At 36.4% G+C, this 15,438-nt stretch overlaps 2 protein-coding genes across 2 annotated transcripts; both read right to left on the bottom strand.

The window, feature by feature from the left end:
* Nucleotides 1-5,380: 5,380 nt before the first annotated feature.
* Nucleotides 5,381-10,220, bottom strand: LOC107815337 (uncharacterized). Its single transcript, XM_016640904.2, has 3 exons — nt 8,505-10,220; nt 7,002-7,176; nt 5,381-6,862 (listed from the first exon to the last, which is right to left on the bottom strand). Exons 1-3 carry the CDS (start codon nt 8,853-8,855, stop codon nt 6,459-6,461), a joined length of 930 nt encoding a protein of 309 aa, XP_016496390.1. The 5' UTR covers nt 8,856-10,220; the 3' UTR covers nt 5,381-6,458.
* Nucleotides 10,221-10,623: 403 nt separating this feature from the next.
* Nucleotides 10,624-15,141, bottom strand: LOC107815334 (threonine dehydratase 1 biosynthetic, chloroplastic-like). Its single transcript, XM_016640899.2, has 8 exons — nt 14,509-15,141; nt 13,511-13,690; nt 12,930-13,406; nt 12,005-12,253; nt 11,843-11,916; nt 11,564-11,681; nt 11,244-11,378; nt 10,624-11,126 (listed from the first exon to the last, which is right to left on the bottom strand). Exons 1-8 carry the CDS (start codon nt 14,938-14,940, stop codon nt 10,986-10,988), a joined length of 1,806 nt encoding a protein of 601 aa, XP_016496385.1. The 5' UTR covers nt 14,941-15,141; the 3' UTR covers nt 10,624-10,985.
* Nucleotides 15,142-15,438: the final 297 nt, after the last annotated feature.

Raw genomic sequence — 15,438 nt, forward strand, 5'->3', positions numbered from 1 at the left:
GAACTGGTTCCTTTTAGGTGATCTTAATCATCCCTAATTCTAACATGTTCCTTTCAAAGTGATCTCTACTTAGAGCTTTTGTGTAAATGTCAGCTATTTGCTTGTCAGTAGTACAAAATTCTACAATGATCAAACCTTTTTTATAGTTATCCCTCAAAAAGTGATGCCTAACATCTATGTGCTTAGTTCTTTTGTGATGAACCGGGTTCTTGGTCATACTAATTGCACTAGTATTATCATAAAAGATGGGGATACAACCTACATCAATTTCAAAATGCATTAATTGTTGTTTGATCCACAACAATTGAGCACAACACGAGGCAACAACAAGATACTCAACTTCAGTAGTAGATAAAGCCGCAGAATTTTGCTTTTTGGTGGCCCAAGACACAAGATATGAGACAAGAAAATGTGCCATACCTGAGGTGCTTTTTCTATCCACGAGAAAACATGCATAATCAGCATCAGCATATCCCACTAAGTTGAAATTACTACCTTTTGGATACCATAGACAAAGGTCAGTGGTGCCTTTTAGGTATCTCAAGATCCTTTTGACAGCAGTCAAGTGAGACTCCTTTGGATTTGCTTGAAATCTAGCACAAAGGCCTACACTGAAAATAATGTCAGGTCTGCTATCAGTGAGATATAACAAAGAGCCAATCATTCCCCTATACAACTTTTGATAAGGTTCATCTACATCCAATTTTGTGGTTGTTGCTATAGGAGTGTCAATTTCTTTGGAATCTTCCATTTTAAACCTTTTAAGCAAAACTTTTACATACTTCTGCTGATGTATCATAGTTCCATTTGAATTTTATTTAATTTATAAGCCTAAAAATAAATTAAGCTCACCCATCATACTCATTTCAAATTTATTTCCCATTAGTTTAGCAAATTCTTTACTTAACTTATCAGTAGTTGCTCCAAAGATTATATCATCAACATATATCTGAACTACCAAGAGATAATAAAGTATTGTCAATTTTACCTCTCTTGTAGCTATGCTCAAGCAAGAATTTTGATAATCTTTCATATCATGCTCTTGGAGCCTGCTTGAACCCATAAAGTGCCTTGTCAAGCTTGTACACATGATCAGAACATTCCTTGCTTTCAAAGCCCGGAGGTTTCTTGACAAACACTTCCTCCTTTAGATAGCCATTGAGGAAGGAACTCTTGACATCCATCTAATGGAGAGTGAATTCCATGTAAGTAGCAAAGGCTATAAGGAGTCTAATTGCTTCCAATCTTGCAACTGGAGCAAAAGTCTCATCATAGTCTATGCCCTCCTCTTGACTATATCTTTGAAACACCAATCTTGCCTTGTTCCTTGTAATTGTTCCATCTTTGTCAAGTTTGATTTTGAAGACCCATTTTGTGCAAATTACTGATCTGTCATTGGGTCTTGGTACTAGATGCCAAACTTGACTTCTTTCAAATTGGTTGAGTTCATCTTATATTGCATTCACCCAGTCTGTATCCTACAAAGACTCAGGAACATTTTTAGGTTAAATAAGAGATAAAAAACATCAAAATCTCAAAGATTCTTCAAAGAAGATCTGGTTTTGATTCCAGAGGTTGGATCAGTAATTATGTTCTCAATTGGATGAGGACTTTGATACTTGTAAGGTTTCACAACCAACTGGTTTTCCTTAGATGTTCCTTCAATATTTTGTTGTTGAGGAAAAGGTTCATGGATAGGTTCCCTCGAGGTTTGAGGATCAGTTCCTCTTTGTTCAGTTCCCCATGTCAGGTTGCCCTGGGTGGAAGGACCTGTTCCATCACATGTTCCTTCCTCTGGTGCAGCTTCAGTCTGGGCTGTGATTTCAATTGAGTTTCTTACCAGCCCAATTGCTTCATCATCATGTTCCTTCCTATCAGAAAGAATGTTAGTTTCGTCAAAAACCACATGTACATTTTCTTCTACACACATAGTTCTTTTGTTATAAATCTTATAAGCTTTACTATGTGAAGAATATCCCTAGAATACTCCCTCATCACTTCTGAGATCAAACTTACCTAGGGAGTCTTTACCATTATTGTGCACAAATCACTTGCATCCAAATGCCCTAAGATGGGATATATTTGGTTTTCTCCCTTTAAGTAACTCATAGGGAGTCTTCTCAACAAGAGGTCTAGTCATGTACCTATTTATAATGTAGCATGCAGTGTTCACAACTTCTGCCCAGAAACTATGGGGCAATTTACTAGAAAGAAGCATAGTCCTAGCCATTTCTTCCAATGTCCTATTCTTTCTTTCAACTACTCCATTTTGTTATGGAGTCCTAGGAGTAGAAAAATTATGATTTATGCCATGCTCATCATAAAATTAAGCAAATTTAGCATTTTCAAATTCAGTACCATGATCAGACCTAATTGATGCAAGTTGATTACCTAGTTGTTTCTGAGTTTTTCTAACAAAAGAAGTGAATGTATCAAATGCTTCGTCTTTATATGTTAAAAACAATGTCTAAGTAAACCTAGAGTAATCATCAGCAAGCACCGTAACATATCTCTTACCACCCCTGCTCAGTGTTCTCATTGGACCACAAAGATCCATATGGACCAATTCCATCGTCTTGGTGGTGCTTACCATTTTCTTGCTTTTGAAAGAGGATCTTACCTGCTTCCCCTTGCACAAGCCTCACAAACTTTATCTTCCTTGAACTTAATGTTAGGAAGCCCTATCATCAAGTCCTTGGAAACTAGTTTGTTGAGTTGACTTAGACTGGATGTCCAAGTCTCTTGTGCCAAAGGAGGGGATCATTATCCAACACACTTAAGCAAGTGAGTTTATTATCTGAAAGTGTGGACAGATCCACAACATATATGTTGTTCACTCTTTTTCCCTGTAAAACTATCTTGTCGGATTAATCACAAAGCATTTTGTAGAGGTGAATGCTACCATGTTACCTCTATCATACAGTTATGATACACTTATTAGATTCTACTTCAGTCCATCTATTAAGTAGATATTCTCAATAGAGTGAATCAGTCTTACCTACCTTTCCAACCCCAATGATCTCACATTTCTTCCCATTTCCAAAGGAGACATTACCTCCTTTAAGGTCCTCAAGTGAAAGAAACTGGTTCTTGCTTTCTGTCATATGCTTTGAGCAGCCACTATCCATGTACCATATTTGGCCGCTTCCCTTCACTTGGACCTACAAAAGGAAATCAAGGGTTAGACTTAGGAACCCAAACTAGTTTGGGTCCCTTTCTATAGGCAAAAAGGTAAATCAAATTCTTTTTAGCCCAACTTGGCACCCTATTTTTCTCTTGAACAAAATCTTTGTTCTTTTGTTTTACCTTTTCTTTTGCAGTGCATTCACTTTTATAGTGACTAGTGTTACCACAGTATGTGCAAATCTTATTCTCAGGAAGTGTGAGATACTTTTTTTTGGGATCCCACTTAGGTGCAGGGTTCCCAAAGCCAAGTCCTCTTCTGTTGCTACTATGGTGTTCTTGTAGCCATGAAAGTACATCAGGGGACCTGTTCCATTTACAAGTTCTATCTAGCTCATGCTTGAACTTGCTTAGATCCTCCTTTAGAATTCTTACATGTTCATCTTTCTTGTACAACTCATCTTTCATTTTTCCTACATTTTCTTCTAAAGTGAGTTGTGTGTGACCAACTGTCTTTTTGCATATTCCTAGTTTCAATTTTAGATTTTCATATCTAAGGTCTAGGACGGTTGAGTCAAGTGCATGAACATGGTTCTTAAAGACAGTATTTTCACTTACAGTTTCACTAACCTAAGTTTCAGGTTTTTGTACTTAGCCTTCAAAATCACACATTCATTAGACAGTTGTTCCTTTTCGTTATTTACATCCTCAGATTCATCAATTAGTTCTAGTAGTAACTCAGATAACCATTCTTTAAACAAAATTTTAATCTTGTCTTTGAGATGAAGTATGCTTACCTCAGTTTCTTCATCAGATTCTCCCATGGCCATAACTGCTCGTTCATTCTCATCATCATCTGAGCTTTCATATGAGCTTTCTCCCCAAGCAGCGACCATAGCCTTGGTTGATTCTTTGTTGTTGCTTTTCTTGGGTTGAACATATTCCTTCTTTTTGTTCCTTCGTTCAGCTCTTTCCTTCTTCCATTTAATTTCCATAAAGGACAGTTTTTGATGTGATGATCGGGCTTTTCACACTTATAGCAGTTATCATTAGTGTGTTTCTCCGGAGCTTTTGCCTTGCTATAGCTTCTACTTCTTGAAGAACCTTTTTCTCTTCTCGGGTATTTCTTGAAGTCTTTGGTGATCATAGACATTTCATCATCTTCCAAATTAGAACCTTCAGTGATTCTGAGTGCCAAGCTTCTTTCCTTCTTAGGTACATCCATCTTCTTGGGTTGTCTTCTAAGTTCATAGGAAGTGAGATTTCCAATCAATTCATCTAGTGGGAGAGTAGCAATGTTCTTTGATTCTTGGATGGCAGTGATCTTGCTTTCCCAAGTGATTGGCAATACCATAGTAAGTATCTTCTCAACCCTCTCTTCTTCAGGAATAATTCTTCCAAGAAATTTTAGTTCATTTGTCAGTGTAGTGAATCTTGTATACATCTCTTGAATGGTCCCTCCATCCTTCATAGCAAAGTTCTCATACTGAGAGTACAATAGAGTTCCTATAGATCTCTTCACTTGAGTAGTTCCTTCATGAGCCACCTGTAGTGTGTCCCAAATTTTCTTAGCGGTTGCACAACCTTAGATTCTGCTGTACTCATCTGGACCAAGCCCGCAAATAAGCCATTTCTTGGCTTTAGCATTCTTCTCCCATTTCTTCAAGTTCTTAGCAGTGCAATCCACTCTTGTCTTTGACACATCTACTCCTTCAACATTTTTCTTCAATGTAGCCAGTGGACCATCAGTGACAATGTCCCATAACTCACAGTCCTTTTTCTTGAATGTGATCTCGCATTCAGTTCTTCCACCAAGACTAGTACTGGCCATTAAAGAGTGGTGGCCTAGCAATGGATTGTTCTTTCCAGTTTGCATGTGGTGCACTCATTTTGATCTTCTCCTAAGGTGTTAGCCTCTTCAAGGATACCCTGTTCTGATACCAATTGATGTTTTGTACTTTAATACCACACAAGAGGGAGGGGTGATTTGTGTGATGTCTGATTTTTCCCGTATACAGATTATAGAAGAACATGGTTCTTCTATGTGTTCCTTATACTACTGTTGCGGAATAATAAATGCAGAAAGTAAAGAACACAAGTATTTTTACATGAAAAATACCTGGCTCAAAAGGTGAAAAAAATCACGACCTACTACCAAGTACGATTTTTTTTAACACTTCACTAAATCACTGAGCCAAAACAGCATTTACAAAACTCTTTGTAAACCTAAGGATTACCTCTAACCCTTTGTGGCAACCAGCCTTTAGTTGTTGCGACAACTTCAAGTTAACTCTAACTTGAACACATCACTCAGAGTACCTAGTACAATTACTTCTAGATAAAGTTGAAAGGTACAACTCAAAAGCCCTACTACAATGAAACTAGAATAAAAAACAGACACTTGAACTGGTTCTTCTATCTGGTTCATGTAGCTTCAAGTTCGCATACTTGAATCACACAAGAATTGCTTGCAAAATGCCTTGCTATTTTGCTCTCAACTCACGTTTAACTTCAGCGTTTGTGCGTACTTATAAAATGAGAACATCCTGCAATATATAGAGTTAGTAGAATATAAAATAACTAGAGTTCTAATGCTTTACTCTTCCTTGGTGGAAGAGTTCTAGTTATCTTCAATTTCTAACTCCTCCCTTATCTAGGATAGAGTTCTCTTCGAGTAAGGAGTCCTTATTCTTATCACTTATGCAACCTTTTCGTTCAGGAAATATCAGATATAACCACTTAAGCTTATCTCATTCACTTATATGCCTTGTGCTTGAATCTACCCGTGTCTATGTACACTGTGTATGGACATGGTTGAGTTCCTTTGTCATTCATCAAAACAAACTTCACTTGGGCCAACACTGATGCAATGGTTACAGAGAGGTCCAGTACTTCCTATGCACTGGGAACAATTTGTCGAATGGGCAATCAAGAATTCCAAGGGAAGAACTCAAGCAGCTCAAGCATATAAGATGGTGTATGCCGAGTGTATCCATGGCATTCGGATGGAGAGAAACCATCGAATATTTGAGAAGCAGAGTACCAATTTGGAGAGCATTGCCAAGCAGATTGCTTATGTCTGCAATGTCCGAGCTATGTACTCCAGGAATTAGAGCTATGCTACAACACTGTATTTTCTAAGAATATTTTAGAATGTAGTATACTATGTTATTGGTTGTTGGTGTTTTGTCTTTTTTAGATAGCTAGCTATGTTTAAGCTAAGCTATGGGTTTGTAACTTTTTATACTGGTGATTAATGAAAGATTTAGTTACCAAAAAAAAAAAATCCACCTTGATTTAAGATGAAAAATTAGGTGTGAATTAATCCAAAAACATTATTGTGGTTCCCATGGAATACAGCTAAGTGAACTAAGCTCCTCTCCTAATTCCTCTACTAATAATCCAAATATAGAAAAAGCAAATTCTATTGCAGTTTCTTCTCTTTGCTTCTGCAACTTATTCCATTCATCAGACTCACTTCTCAAGTCCAATTCCAACATCATGTCAATGGTATTTGATGTTACTTCTTGCCATGAATCAAACCTCTTGCATTCTCTTCCACAGTTCAAGCTTTTAACTTCAAACTTCTCAGAAATCAGGTCTGAATCTTGATATTCCTCTTCCTCTACTAGATCATCATTGTCATCTGCGTCCAGCATTAGTTTCTCAAGTTCAATTGGATTTAACTCTGCTAGTTTTTCGAACCTACGAAGCTTATATAAAAGCTGCTGCTGAGCTCCTGTGAGAAGTGAGAACACAATACCACATATATAGAATAATCACAAACTTTTTAAAGAGTATTCAAGTTACCAGAGATTGGCAAATTTATATTAAGGAAAAATTAAAAAAATCAAGAAAATAGATACGAATTTACGTACTTTGTACAAGTGCATAACTGCATTCAAGATCACAATCCTCGTCGTCGTCGTCGTCCTTACATTCATGTCCATCAGCTTGATCATCCTCCTCAAATGGAGGATCCAATACAGAAGTTGGACTGCATTGCTCTTTCGCATCTACACTTGCCAAGGCTATTGTTTCATAGTTTTTGTCCTAAACAAAAAAGGTTAAAATTCCAATTTAGCCGAAAACTATCATTGTCCTAATATATTATAACTAGGCCTAACTAGTTAGGAATTGAGAGTTACACTAATGAAATTCAAAAACAATTCAGTGCTTTATTTATTAAGTTGACTTGCCTTTAATTTTGAATTTAATTTATATATACACTGTAAATATAAATAATTTTTATGCTATAATTAGTATATTTTAACTTGCGATAGTAGATAACTTACTTTGTTTTTTAGGTTACTAGTTTATTTCTTATGGGCACTTGCACATAGTTGACGTAATAATGTAAATATTTGCACCCCGGGTGTGATCTATTGATCAATGAAGGGTAGAGAATTATGGATAAAACCAGTAATTTCTTTTTATCTATTTAAAATTTAGGGGACAAAATTACCAAGTGCAACACAAACTGATTGATACCTCGGTTATCAAATAAATAATGTAAAATTATTCTACTATATAAAAGTTAACTTTAAAGTCTTTAATATTACTATGAAGCATGAAGCTGGTGGGTGACTTTTATTCCAGGCAAGTAAATATTCGTGCACAAATACACGACAAGATGGTTAATGAAAGTTTGTCTTTTTCTGGATCCAAAATATAAAACTATTTTGTCCTTTTCTGGAAAGAACTGTTTTATTAAGATATCATAAAAAGATTTTAATGGCAGAGGCGTGATCAAAAGTACACTTACCAAAATAAACAGTAATTTGTTTTTATATAGTAAAATGACACATTTCTCCTCGTAATTTTGTGACACTTTTTAATGTACATTTAACTTAGAATTGAGTCAACTGACCATGTTAATGTGTTTTTTTTATACTATCACCATAATTTACCAACTTTATCAAGTTATTTGTCATCTTATATTATATAAAGTTACTTGTAATTTACCTAAGTGATTTAATAGTTTAAGGATTCTTCATGCTGTCAATGAAGGGTAATTGTAATTTTAAGCTATAAGTATATACTATTAGATAACATGAAAGGGAACTTTGGAGCAATGGTAAAGTTCCCTCCATGTAACGTTACGGGTTTGAGCCGTGAATGCAGCTATTAATGTTTGTATTATGAGACATCACATATCACATCCCATGTGGTGCGACCCTTACTGTGTGAATACAGAATACTTTGCTCTAATTTTATATTAGCATACAATTTAAGAGACTATCACATAGGTATTACTTTTAAATTAATCATATTGTTATTATGTTCAAATTCATACACTGTCAATAAAGCATAACTTAACTATGATATTCTGAGCCATAATGACCCACCGATAATTACTGACAAAAGTAAAAAAGACAAACCTCTTTCTTGTGATTAATCGGAGAAGCTGCCGGAGATAAGAAATCCGGCTTTACATAACCGGAGGACGGGCATCTTTGAAGAGAAAATCTAAAAGGACTTGAACAATAGCGTCTATCACATGTACCAAAATCACCAGTACTGCTACAAGGCTCAAAATCTTTGGACTTCTCTTCATTTCTTTCTGACCAAAAAACACCGCTAATGTTATTGCTATTTTCACCATTCTTTAGCTCACTCTTTTTATCGCTATTTCGATCCTTGAGTCTCTTCAAAATGGACCTAAAATACCCAAACTTTATTTTCTTGATTTGTGTATTTGGTTCTGCACTTTGTTGTTTTTGAATCCTCATTGCAGCTTCAAGAAGTAAAGTAGCAGTTCTTCCGTTTTGGGGGCTCTTCGCCGGCGCCGGCGACAGTAAATTGAAAGGGGATTTCTTGACGTCCGATGAGTCATGAAAGGAGAAAAAACAATTAGCATATTTGCAAAATGTACTTTTGGAGATAGAAGTAGAAGTTGAGGTTTGAGTAATAGGGTGTTGTTTCTTGAGTTGTATTGAGGATTTAGGAGAAGAAAATTTGAGTCTTTTGAGCTGAAAACGTCTTGTTGGCAGTGTAATGGTTTATATGAAATGGCTCTTGATCTTCTTTTAAAAGCTCATGCAAGTGTTTCTTTGCCATCATTCAATACTCTAAACCAAAAATGGAGCTTTTATCAGTGAGGCTGTAAAATTATGAGTTAATTAAATGTTCAAGAGTTGGATTTGGGTTGTGAGTTCTTCAAGTATAGAAAGGAGAGTTGAAGAGAATTCAGCTTAAGAACAAAGAAATGGGGAGATATTGAAAGAGGAATGGGGAGAAAAGTAAAGAACAGAGAGAGGAGACTTGCTGATTCTAAGATGGGGTTTACAAGATCGAGGCAAATGGTGGTGATAAACAAATAATTACCTATGAAAAGACAGAAAAAAGTAGTAGTAGATCTATTCAAATGGCTGCAACTGTAGCTTGTGTAAGACTGTTTGTAGTAATAGTACCACAACCAGCAGGCAAAGCAGATCTTGTAGTAATAACTTAGCCAAATAGCAGGGGAATTGGCTCTCTCTCTTAGACTCTCTGTGTATTTCACTATTTCTAGGAAGAGGAGGGATAAGGGGGTTGATTAGGAAACACAGGAGAGGTACAGTGAGTAGTCGTTTAGTTTATAAGCTATGAGAAGATTATAATAAAGTAAAGCATAAATTGGTAATATTCGTATGAGAGGGAAGTAAACTTCAGAAAGAGTGAATTGTTGCAGTTATTGTGCAACACGAAGACAAAAAGGTAGGCAGGCAGTCACGGAATACTCGAAGAGCGCCCAACTTTTCTGGATCAGTAACACCTTTCACCGTAACTTGCCTGCACCAGCACAATATCTTGTGTTTCTCGTTGTAAAAAGTAAATCGCTACAACACCAATAACTTACCCACAAGTGAGATCTGGAGCCAAGATTGTATATACATATACCTTACACTACCTTTCCTTTTGAAAGTAGAGAGGTTACCGATAGATCATTGGCTCAAGGATGTGAAAGTAAAAAGTAAATCGCTAATGCATGAAAACTGGGAAGAGAGGAAAAAAAGAATTTCTTGAAGAGCAGTTGGAGAATTGATTTGGTTAAAAACTTGTTTAATATTTTACATAACAAAGGAGACAACTATGCACGCCGAAGGGAAAAATCGAGATGATTGAGATAGTTCTCTTCTCTAGCAACCAATTTATACCCCAAAAAAAATATTTGCGACATTTCAATCAAGGTGCCGAAAAGTAATTATGTTAATCTGGACGGGTGATTCATATTCAAAGACAATAATTTCTCTTGTTCATGTTAATTTTTAACATCAGAGTTATTATACAGGTTTTTAAGGTTGTAGGATCGGTTCACATTTATGGCTGATTATATGAAAGGTAATCCTTGGGGCAGAAAAAGACATGAATCCTCAACTTAAAATACCATTGATCAGGCAAAAGCATGCACCTTTCAATTCAATCAAACATTAACACCTTCAAGCAACACTATTTTTTCTCGAGGTATGTCCACTTCTCGAGCTCGATATTAAAGCCTATGACTAGTATCATTTTGAATAAAAAGCTAAAGCATACTGTTTATATTCGCAATGAGATAATCTTGTTTTTGTTCAAAACTTTGAGAAAGTCACTTTCTTAAGGACCAAAATTTCATCTGTATAAACATATCAAAATTCCTAGAGAATGTGGTTTTTTCTTTGCTAGGCCTGAGCAAACACTGGGATTAGCCAATATCAGCACAAGCAGTGGTGAAGCCACGTTACAACCCACTTTGCCGGATATATATATATATATATATATATATAGATAAATTGTTGTATATCCTAAACACGAGAACAACTTTACTGAACATCTTGATGAAATTCTTGTTTCCGCCACTGAGCACAAGCCAATCTGTACACCTAGTATTCCAACCTTTTTCAATGCATTAGTAACTGGAAAGCCTCATTGAGAGTCTCCAATACATATTCATAACCAAGAGTGTCAGCTCGTGCCCTGAACTCATCGACCTCACTCTGTGGAACTTGGATGCCGATTAACACATTTGCACCAGTTTCTCCCTTAAAGCAGATAGGAAAAAACCAAAAAATTACTACAAAGTAATACCAGAAAGATGACATGATAAGTACCAAAAAGGGAAACAATGGAACTAGAAGAATGAGATTCAGGAAAGGTACCTGTGCACGGTAGTGGAACAAACTAATATTCCAACGAGGGCTAAAAGCATCTAAAAACTTCATCAAAGCACCAGGCCTCTCGGGAAAAATGAATCGACAGAGAAGCTCATTGTGAACAGTTGATCTGCAACCCATCTTCAGAAAATCATACGAGAAGTTAAATATCACTGATTTAGTAGTAAAGTCAATAAGGATCTTAACATACTACTTATAAAATTTTCAAACAAACATAGAATAACTAATCACGAGACAAACACACATATTTACAGTTTTGCTCTAAGAATTAGATTCACATGATAACGAAAGACTTGAAACATTACCAGATGCCTTAGATGATCTTTGACCAATTCGTTATCTGTAAAATTAATGGTATGCAGTTGTGATGATTCCATCCTGTCCACCATTTCTTCAAGTTCTAATTTAGTGTGAAGACCAACTCTGCCATAAGAAAAAAGCCATAAATGATGAATAAGACTGGCCATTATAATTATCTTCTAATTCATAGATGTCCCTTCACGTATAAAGTAACTCATTGACAAATAATAAAATCAACGTCAAAATGAGTTAAAATTCTCTTTAAAAGATCATGGGGATGTTACCTGTAAAGTACTCTAGCTTTTTCTTTCTCAGAATTATATCTGTACTTCAATTCAGTAAGATTCATCCTTCCCACCTGTAATCAGAAAGTTAATGGTTCAGTCTATTAGACAGAAAAACACCAGTAATCAAAAATGCATATTAAGTGCTCTAATTGTTCCCACCATCTTATAGAACTTTCTGAAGCTCCCTGGCTGTTCGGGCATATAAGTAGCGAGAACAGCTTCCAGCTGCCTACCAACATCCGCGAGTTCAGTTACCAATCTAAGTCTGTCAAAATTCATATTGGCTCCACTAGTTATTGCTACTATGTTTTCACCCTTCAGGCCATAATACTTACAATACGCTTCTGCTCCAGCAAGAGCAAGTGCACCTGCAGGCTCCAGTATGCTTCTTTTCTCTTCAAACATGTCCTATTCAAAAGAATAGTGAACTTTCACTCAAAAGATTTCTAACTCACGTAATAAAAAGCTGTCTTGTTGACAATTATTATAGACCTACAACATAAAAGATGTCACAACGAAAGAGAGATTTTCATGAGGAATAACTTGGCTACATAAATTCTATGTCTCCTCAAGGGGCATTCTACAGACCTGCAAGGTGATCAAATGATATATCTCAACATGGTGTAAATAATTTTTGAAGCGGCATCAAAGCTCCACATAAATGAGACGAAAGCTTGTTGTTTTCAGTGAATCAGGCGCAAAACAGGAACTAGCAACTTCACAGTTTCTATAGTTTCCAAGCATTCTTCCATCAATTTTCATATTTTTGCTATTCTTATTCTTCATATTTAAAAAATTAGCAAGGATTAATTCTGCAACGTGATGTCCCGTGCTCTCCTTTGAAACACTGCTCCATTGTTTTATCAGATACCACACGAGAGGCAGAAACAAAATGAGAGAAGAGATATATTTCTAAGGTGCACATAATGAGAGGTAACTGACAAGTTTTTACTATTCCTCTCACATTCTGGAGATTGGGTTCTTTGAGAGGTAGTACATGCATTGAAAGATTAGGTCCTCAGAATAAGAGGCAAAGATTAGCGGATAAAAGTACCTAACATGCAATACATTAGGTCTGACTAACCTTTATCGATGCACATATAGCATCACGACCAACTAGGACCACCCCATCTAATAATTCCCTGCAGAGACGGAAAGTTTCTTCTCCCATCACTTTAATAGCTACAGCATCTGCAAAACCTCCAACTTGTTCCAGCATTATTCTTCGACCATGGTGCAAAGACAATGCCATTGCATTTGAATCGAATGGCTCAACACCGATAATCTTTATATCAGGGGAAACTTTTTTCAGATAGGCTGCAATTCCAGCTATAAGACCCCCTCCACCAACTGGTACAAATATTGCGTGTATGTCATCCTTGAATTGGCGACTAATCTCCATTCCAACTGTACCTTGTCCTATTATAATATCTGGGTGATCAAAAGGAGGGACGAATGTGCGGCCTTCTGCTTTGGCCTGAGCTTTCGCATATGCTTGAGCCTCATCATATGTGTCCCCCTTGCGAATAACAGTAGCACCCAATCTCTCAACTGATTTCCACTGCACAGTAGAAAAGAACACGGAGTTAAAACAATGGATTATGATAACAGGATGAACTCAAACGGAAGCTATAAAAACCAAGAGAGTCATTCAGCAATCCTAACTTTAATTTCGGGTGTAGTAACAGGCATCACAATCACAGCATTGCAACCAAGTCTCTGGGCAGCTAATGCAACACCTTGTGCATGATTTCCAGCTGATGAGCATATAACCCCCTTTTCTAACAGCTCCTTAGGGAGCTTTGCCATCATATGGTAAGATCCTCTGACCTTGAATGAGAAGACCTGTAAATATGAGTGTATGACAATGTTACTGAGACTACTCCAATGTAAAAGATTTGTATTTCCAGTTACAAGAACTTCCTCTCTTTTTTTTGGATGGAAGTATCAACAACATAAGAAATATAGAAGAGGAACAAGCATTAAACTTTCTAAATCAAAAGTTAGAGAGGATTGACAAAAGACACAAAATTAGATAAATCCAGAATGCATAAAAACTAATGAACTTGCTTCCTTTGGTCTAGGATACAGAAATGTAAAGATGATCTGAATAAGAAACTAGGCAGGCTCTCATTAGACATATCCAGAATGCCATTGCATGTTTTCTTGTTTTCTTTCCTCAGTAATTAATCCTCTCCAACCCCAAATCACCCCAATTTTAACAAGTGTAGATCAAAGCCAAAAAAATTATAGAGTTAGAGTCACTTTCCTCTTTGAATGAGGATAAGAACTTAGATAATTTCAAATATCTAAAGCATAATAATAACGGAATGGGACGAACTCAAATAGCTTAGAATCATTCTATCAAAAGTATAAAATAACAGATCACAAGAAAATGTTTTTGTGACAATTACGCAGGATTCCCCGCGTCCCAATTTTATGTGACATAGTTTGACTGACCATAGAGTTTCACAAAGAAGGATAGACTTTTACCAAAGAAATCCACTCAAAGAAACAGAAAGAGAACTGCAAGTTAACATAAAAAAATTATCAAACTTCAACAAATAAAACAGGAAGAAAACTGTAAATTACACCATAATTTCAAATTTTAACAAATATTTTACAATTCTGCAAAAATGAAAAAGAGAAAATCGTAAGCGTACCGGCTGTAGATCCTCTCTTTTGAGCCACAAATTTACCCCTAACCTCTCTGAAAGCTTAGGTGCAAGCTGCAGAGGCGTCTCATCAGCTACCTCATACACTTTTGATGTCAATATTTCTTTCAGGTACTTGTAGCCGATATTACCACGTGGATAATTCGGTATCAAATACCCTGGCTCGCATTGTAACGAACTCGGGTGTACTACTGGTAGCAATGTATCTGAAACAGACGCGGGTGCCTGTAACGGTGAAATCTCCAATGGTTTCTCCGCTATAAGTGCCGCCGGAGGTTTGATCCCCGGCTTTTTTGTTTTCCTCGTGGCGGCGGGTTTCACGGCATCGGAGGTAACCGTAATAAAGGCTGTGCCCGACGTGGATTTGGGAGGGAAGTGGAAATTGCGTGGCTTTACGGAATTAAAACGGAGAACATCCATTTAATTTGTGTGTAGATTGATGATATGTAATTATGTATCTATAGGATCCGGCGGTCGTTGGAGATATGGATGTTCGACGGCGGTAAAGGTCGACGGCTACGGGTTGCAGCGGAGAAAAGAGGCGGAGCAACGGCTACGGTAACAGAATTTTGAAAGCCGCGCCCCAGTAGCCGGACCCCGCGCGATAATCTTAATTTCTATGATATGAAAAGTAAGAAGTTAAATAGAACGTGTTACTCTCACGTGACACAATTTCTTTTCATTTTTATTTAAAAATATATTAATAAAAATAATTTAATTTAAACTTCTCATTTTATTATTAATACTATAAAATATTTTTATTTGTTTAACACTACAAGTTTCAAAAATATATTTTTTTCTTAAATTTTATATTCGATATGTCAAAAACAACTTCTTTACTTCCACAAGGTAGGAGAAAGATTTACGTACACACTATCTTCCTCATACCTCATATTGTGAGAATACACTGGGTATATT

The sequence above is a fragment of the Nicotiana tabacum genome, chromosome 24, assembly GCF_000715075.1.
Source record: "Nicotiana tabacum cultivar K326 chromosome 24, ASM71507v2, whole genome shotgun sequence".
In the NCBI taxonomy this organism is placed as follows: Eukaryota; Viridiplantae; Streptophyta; class Magnoliopsida; order Solanales; family Solanaceae; genus Nicotiana; species Nicotiana tabacum.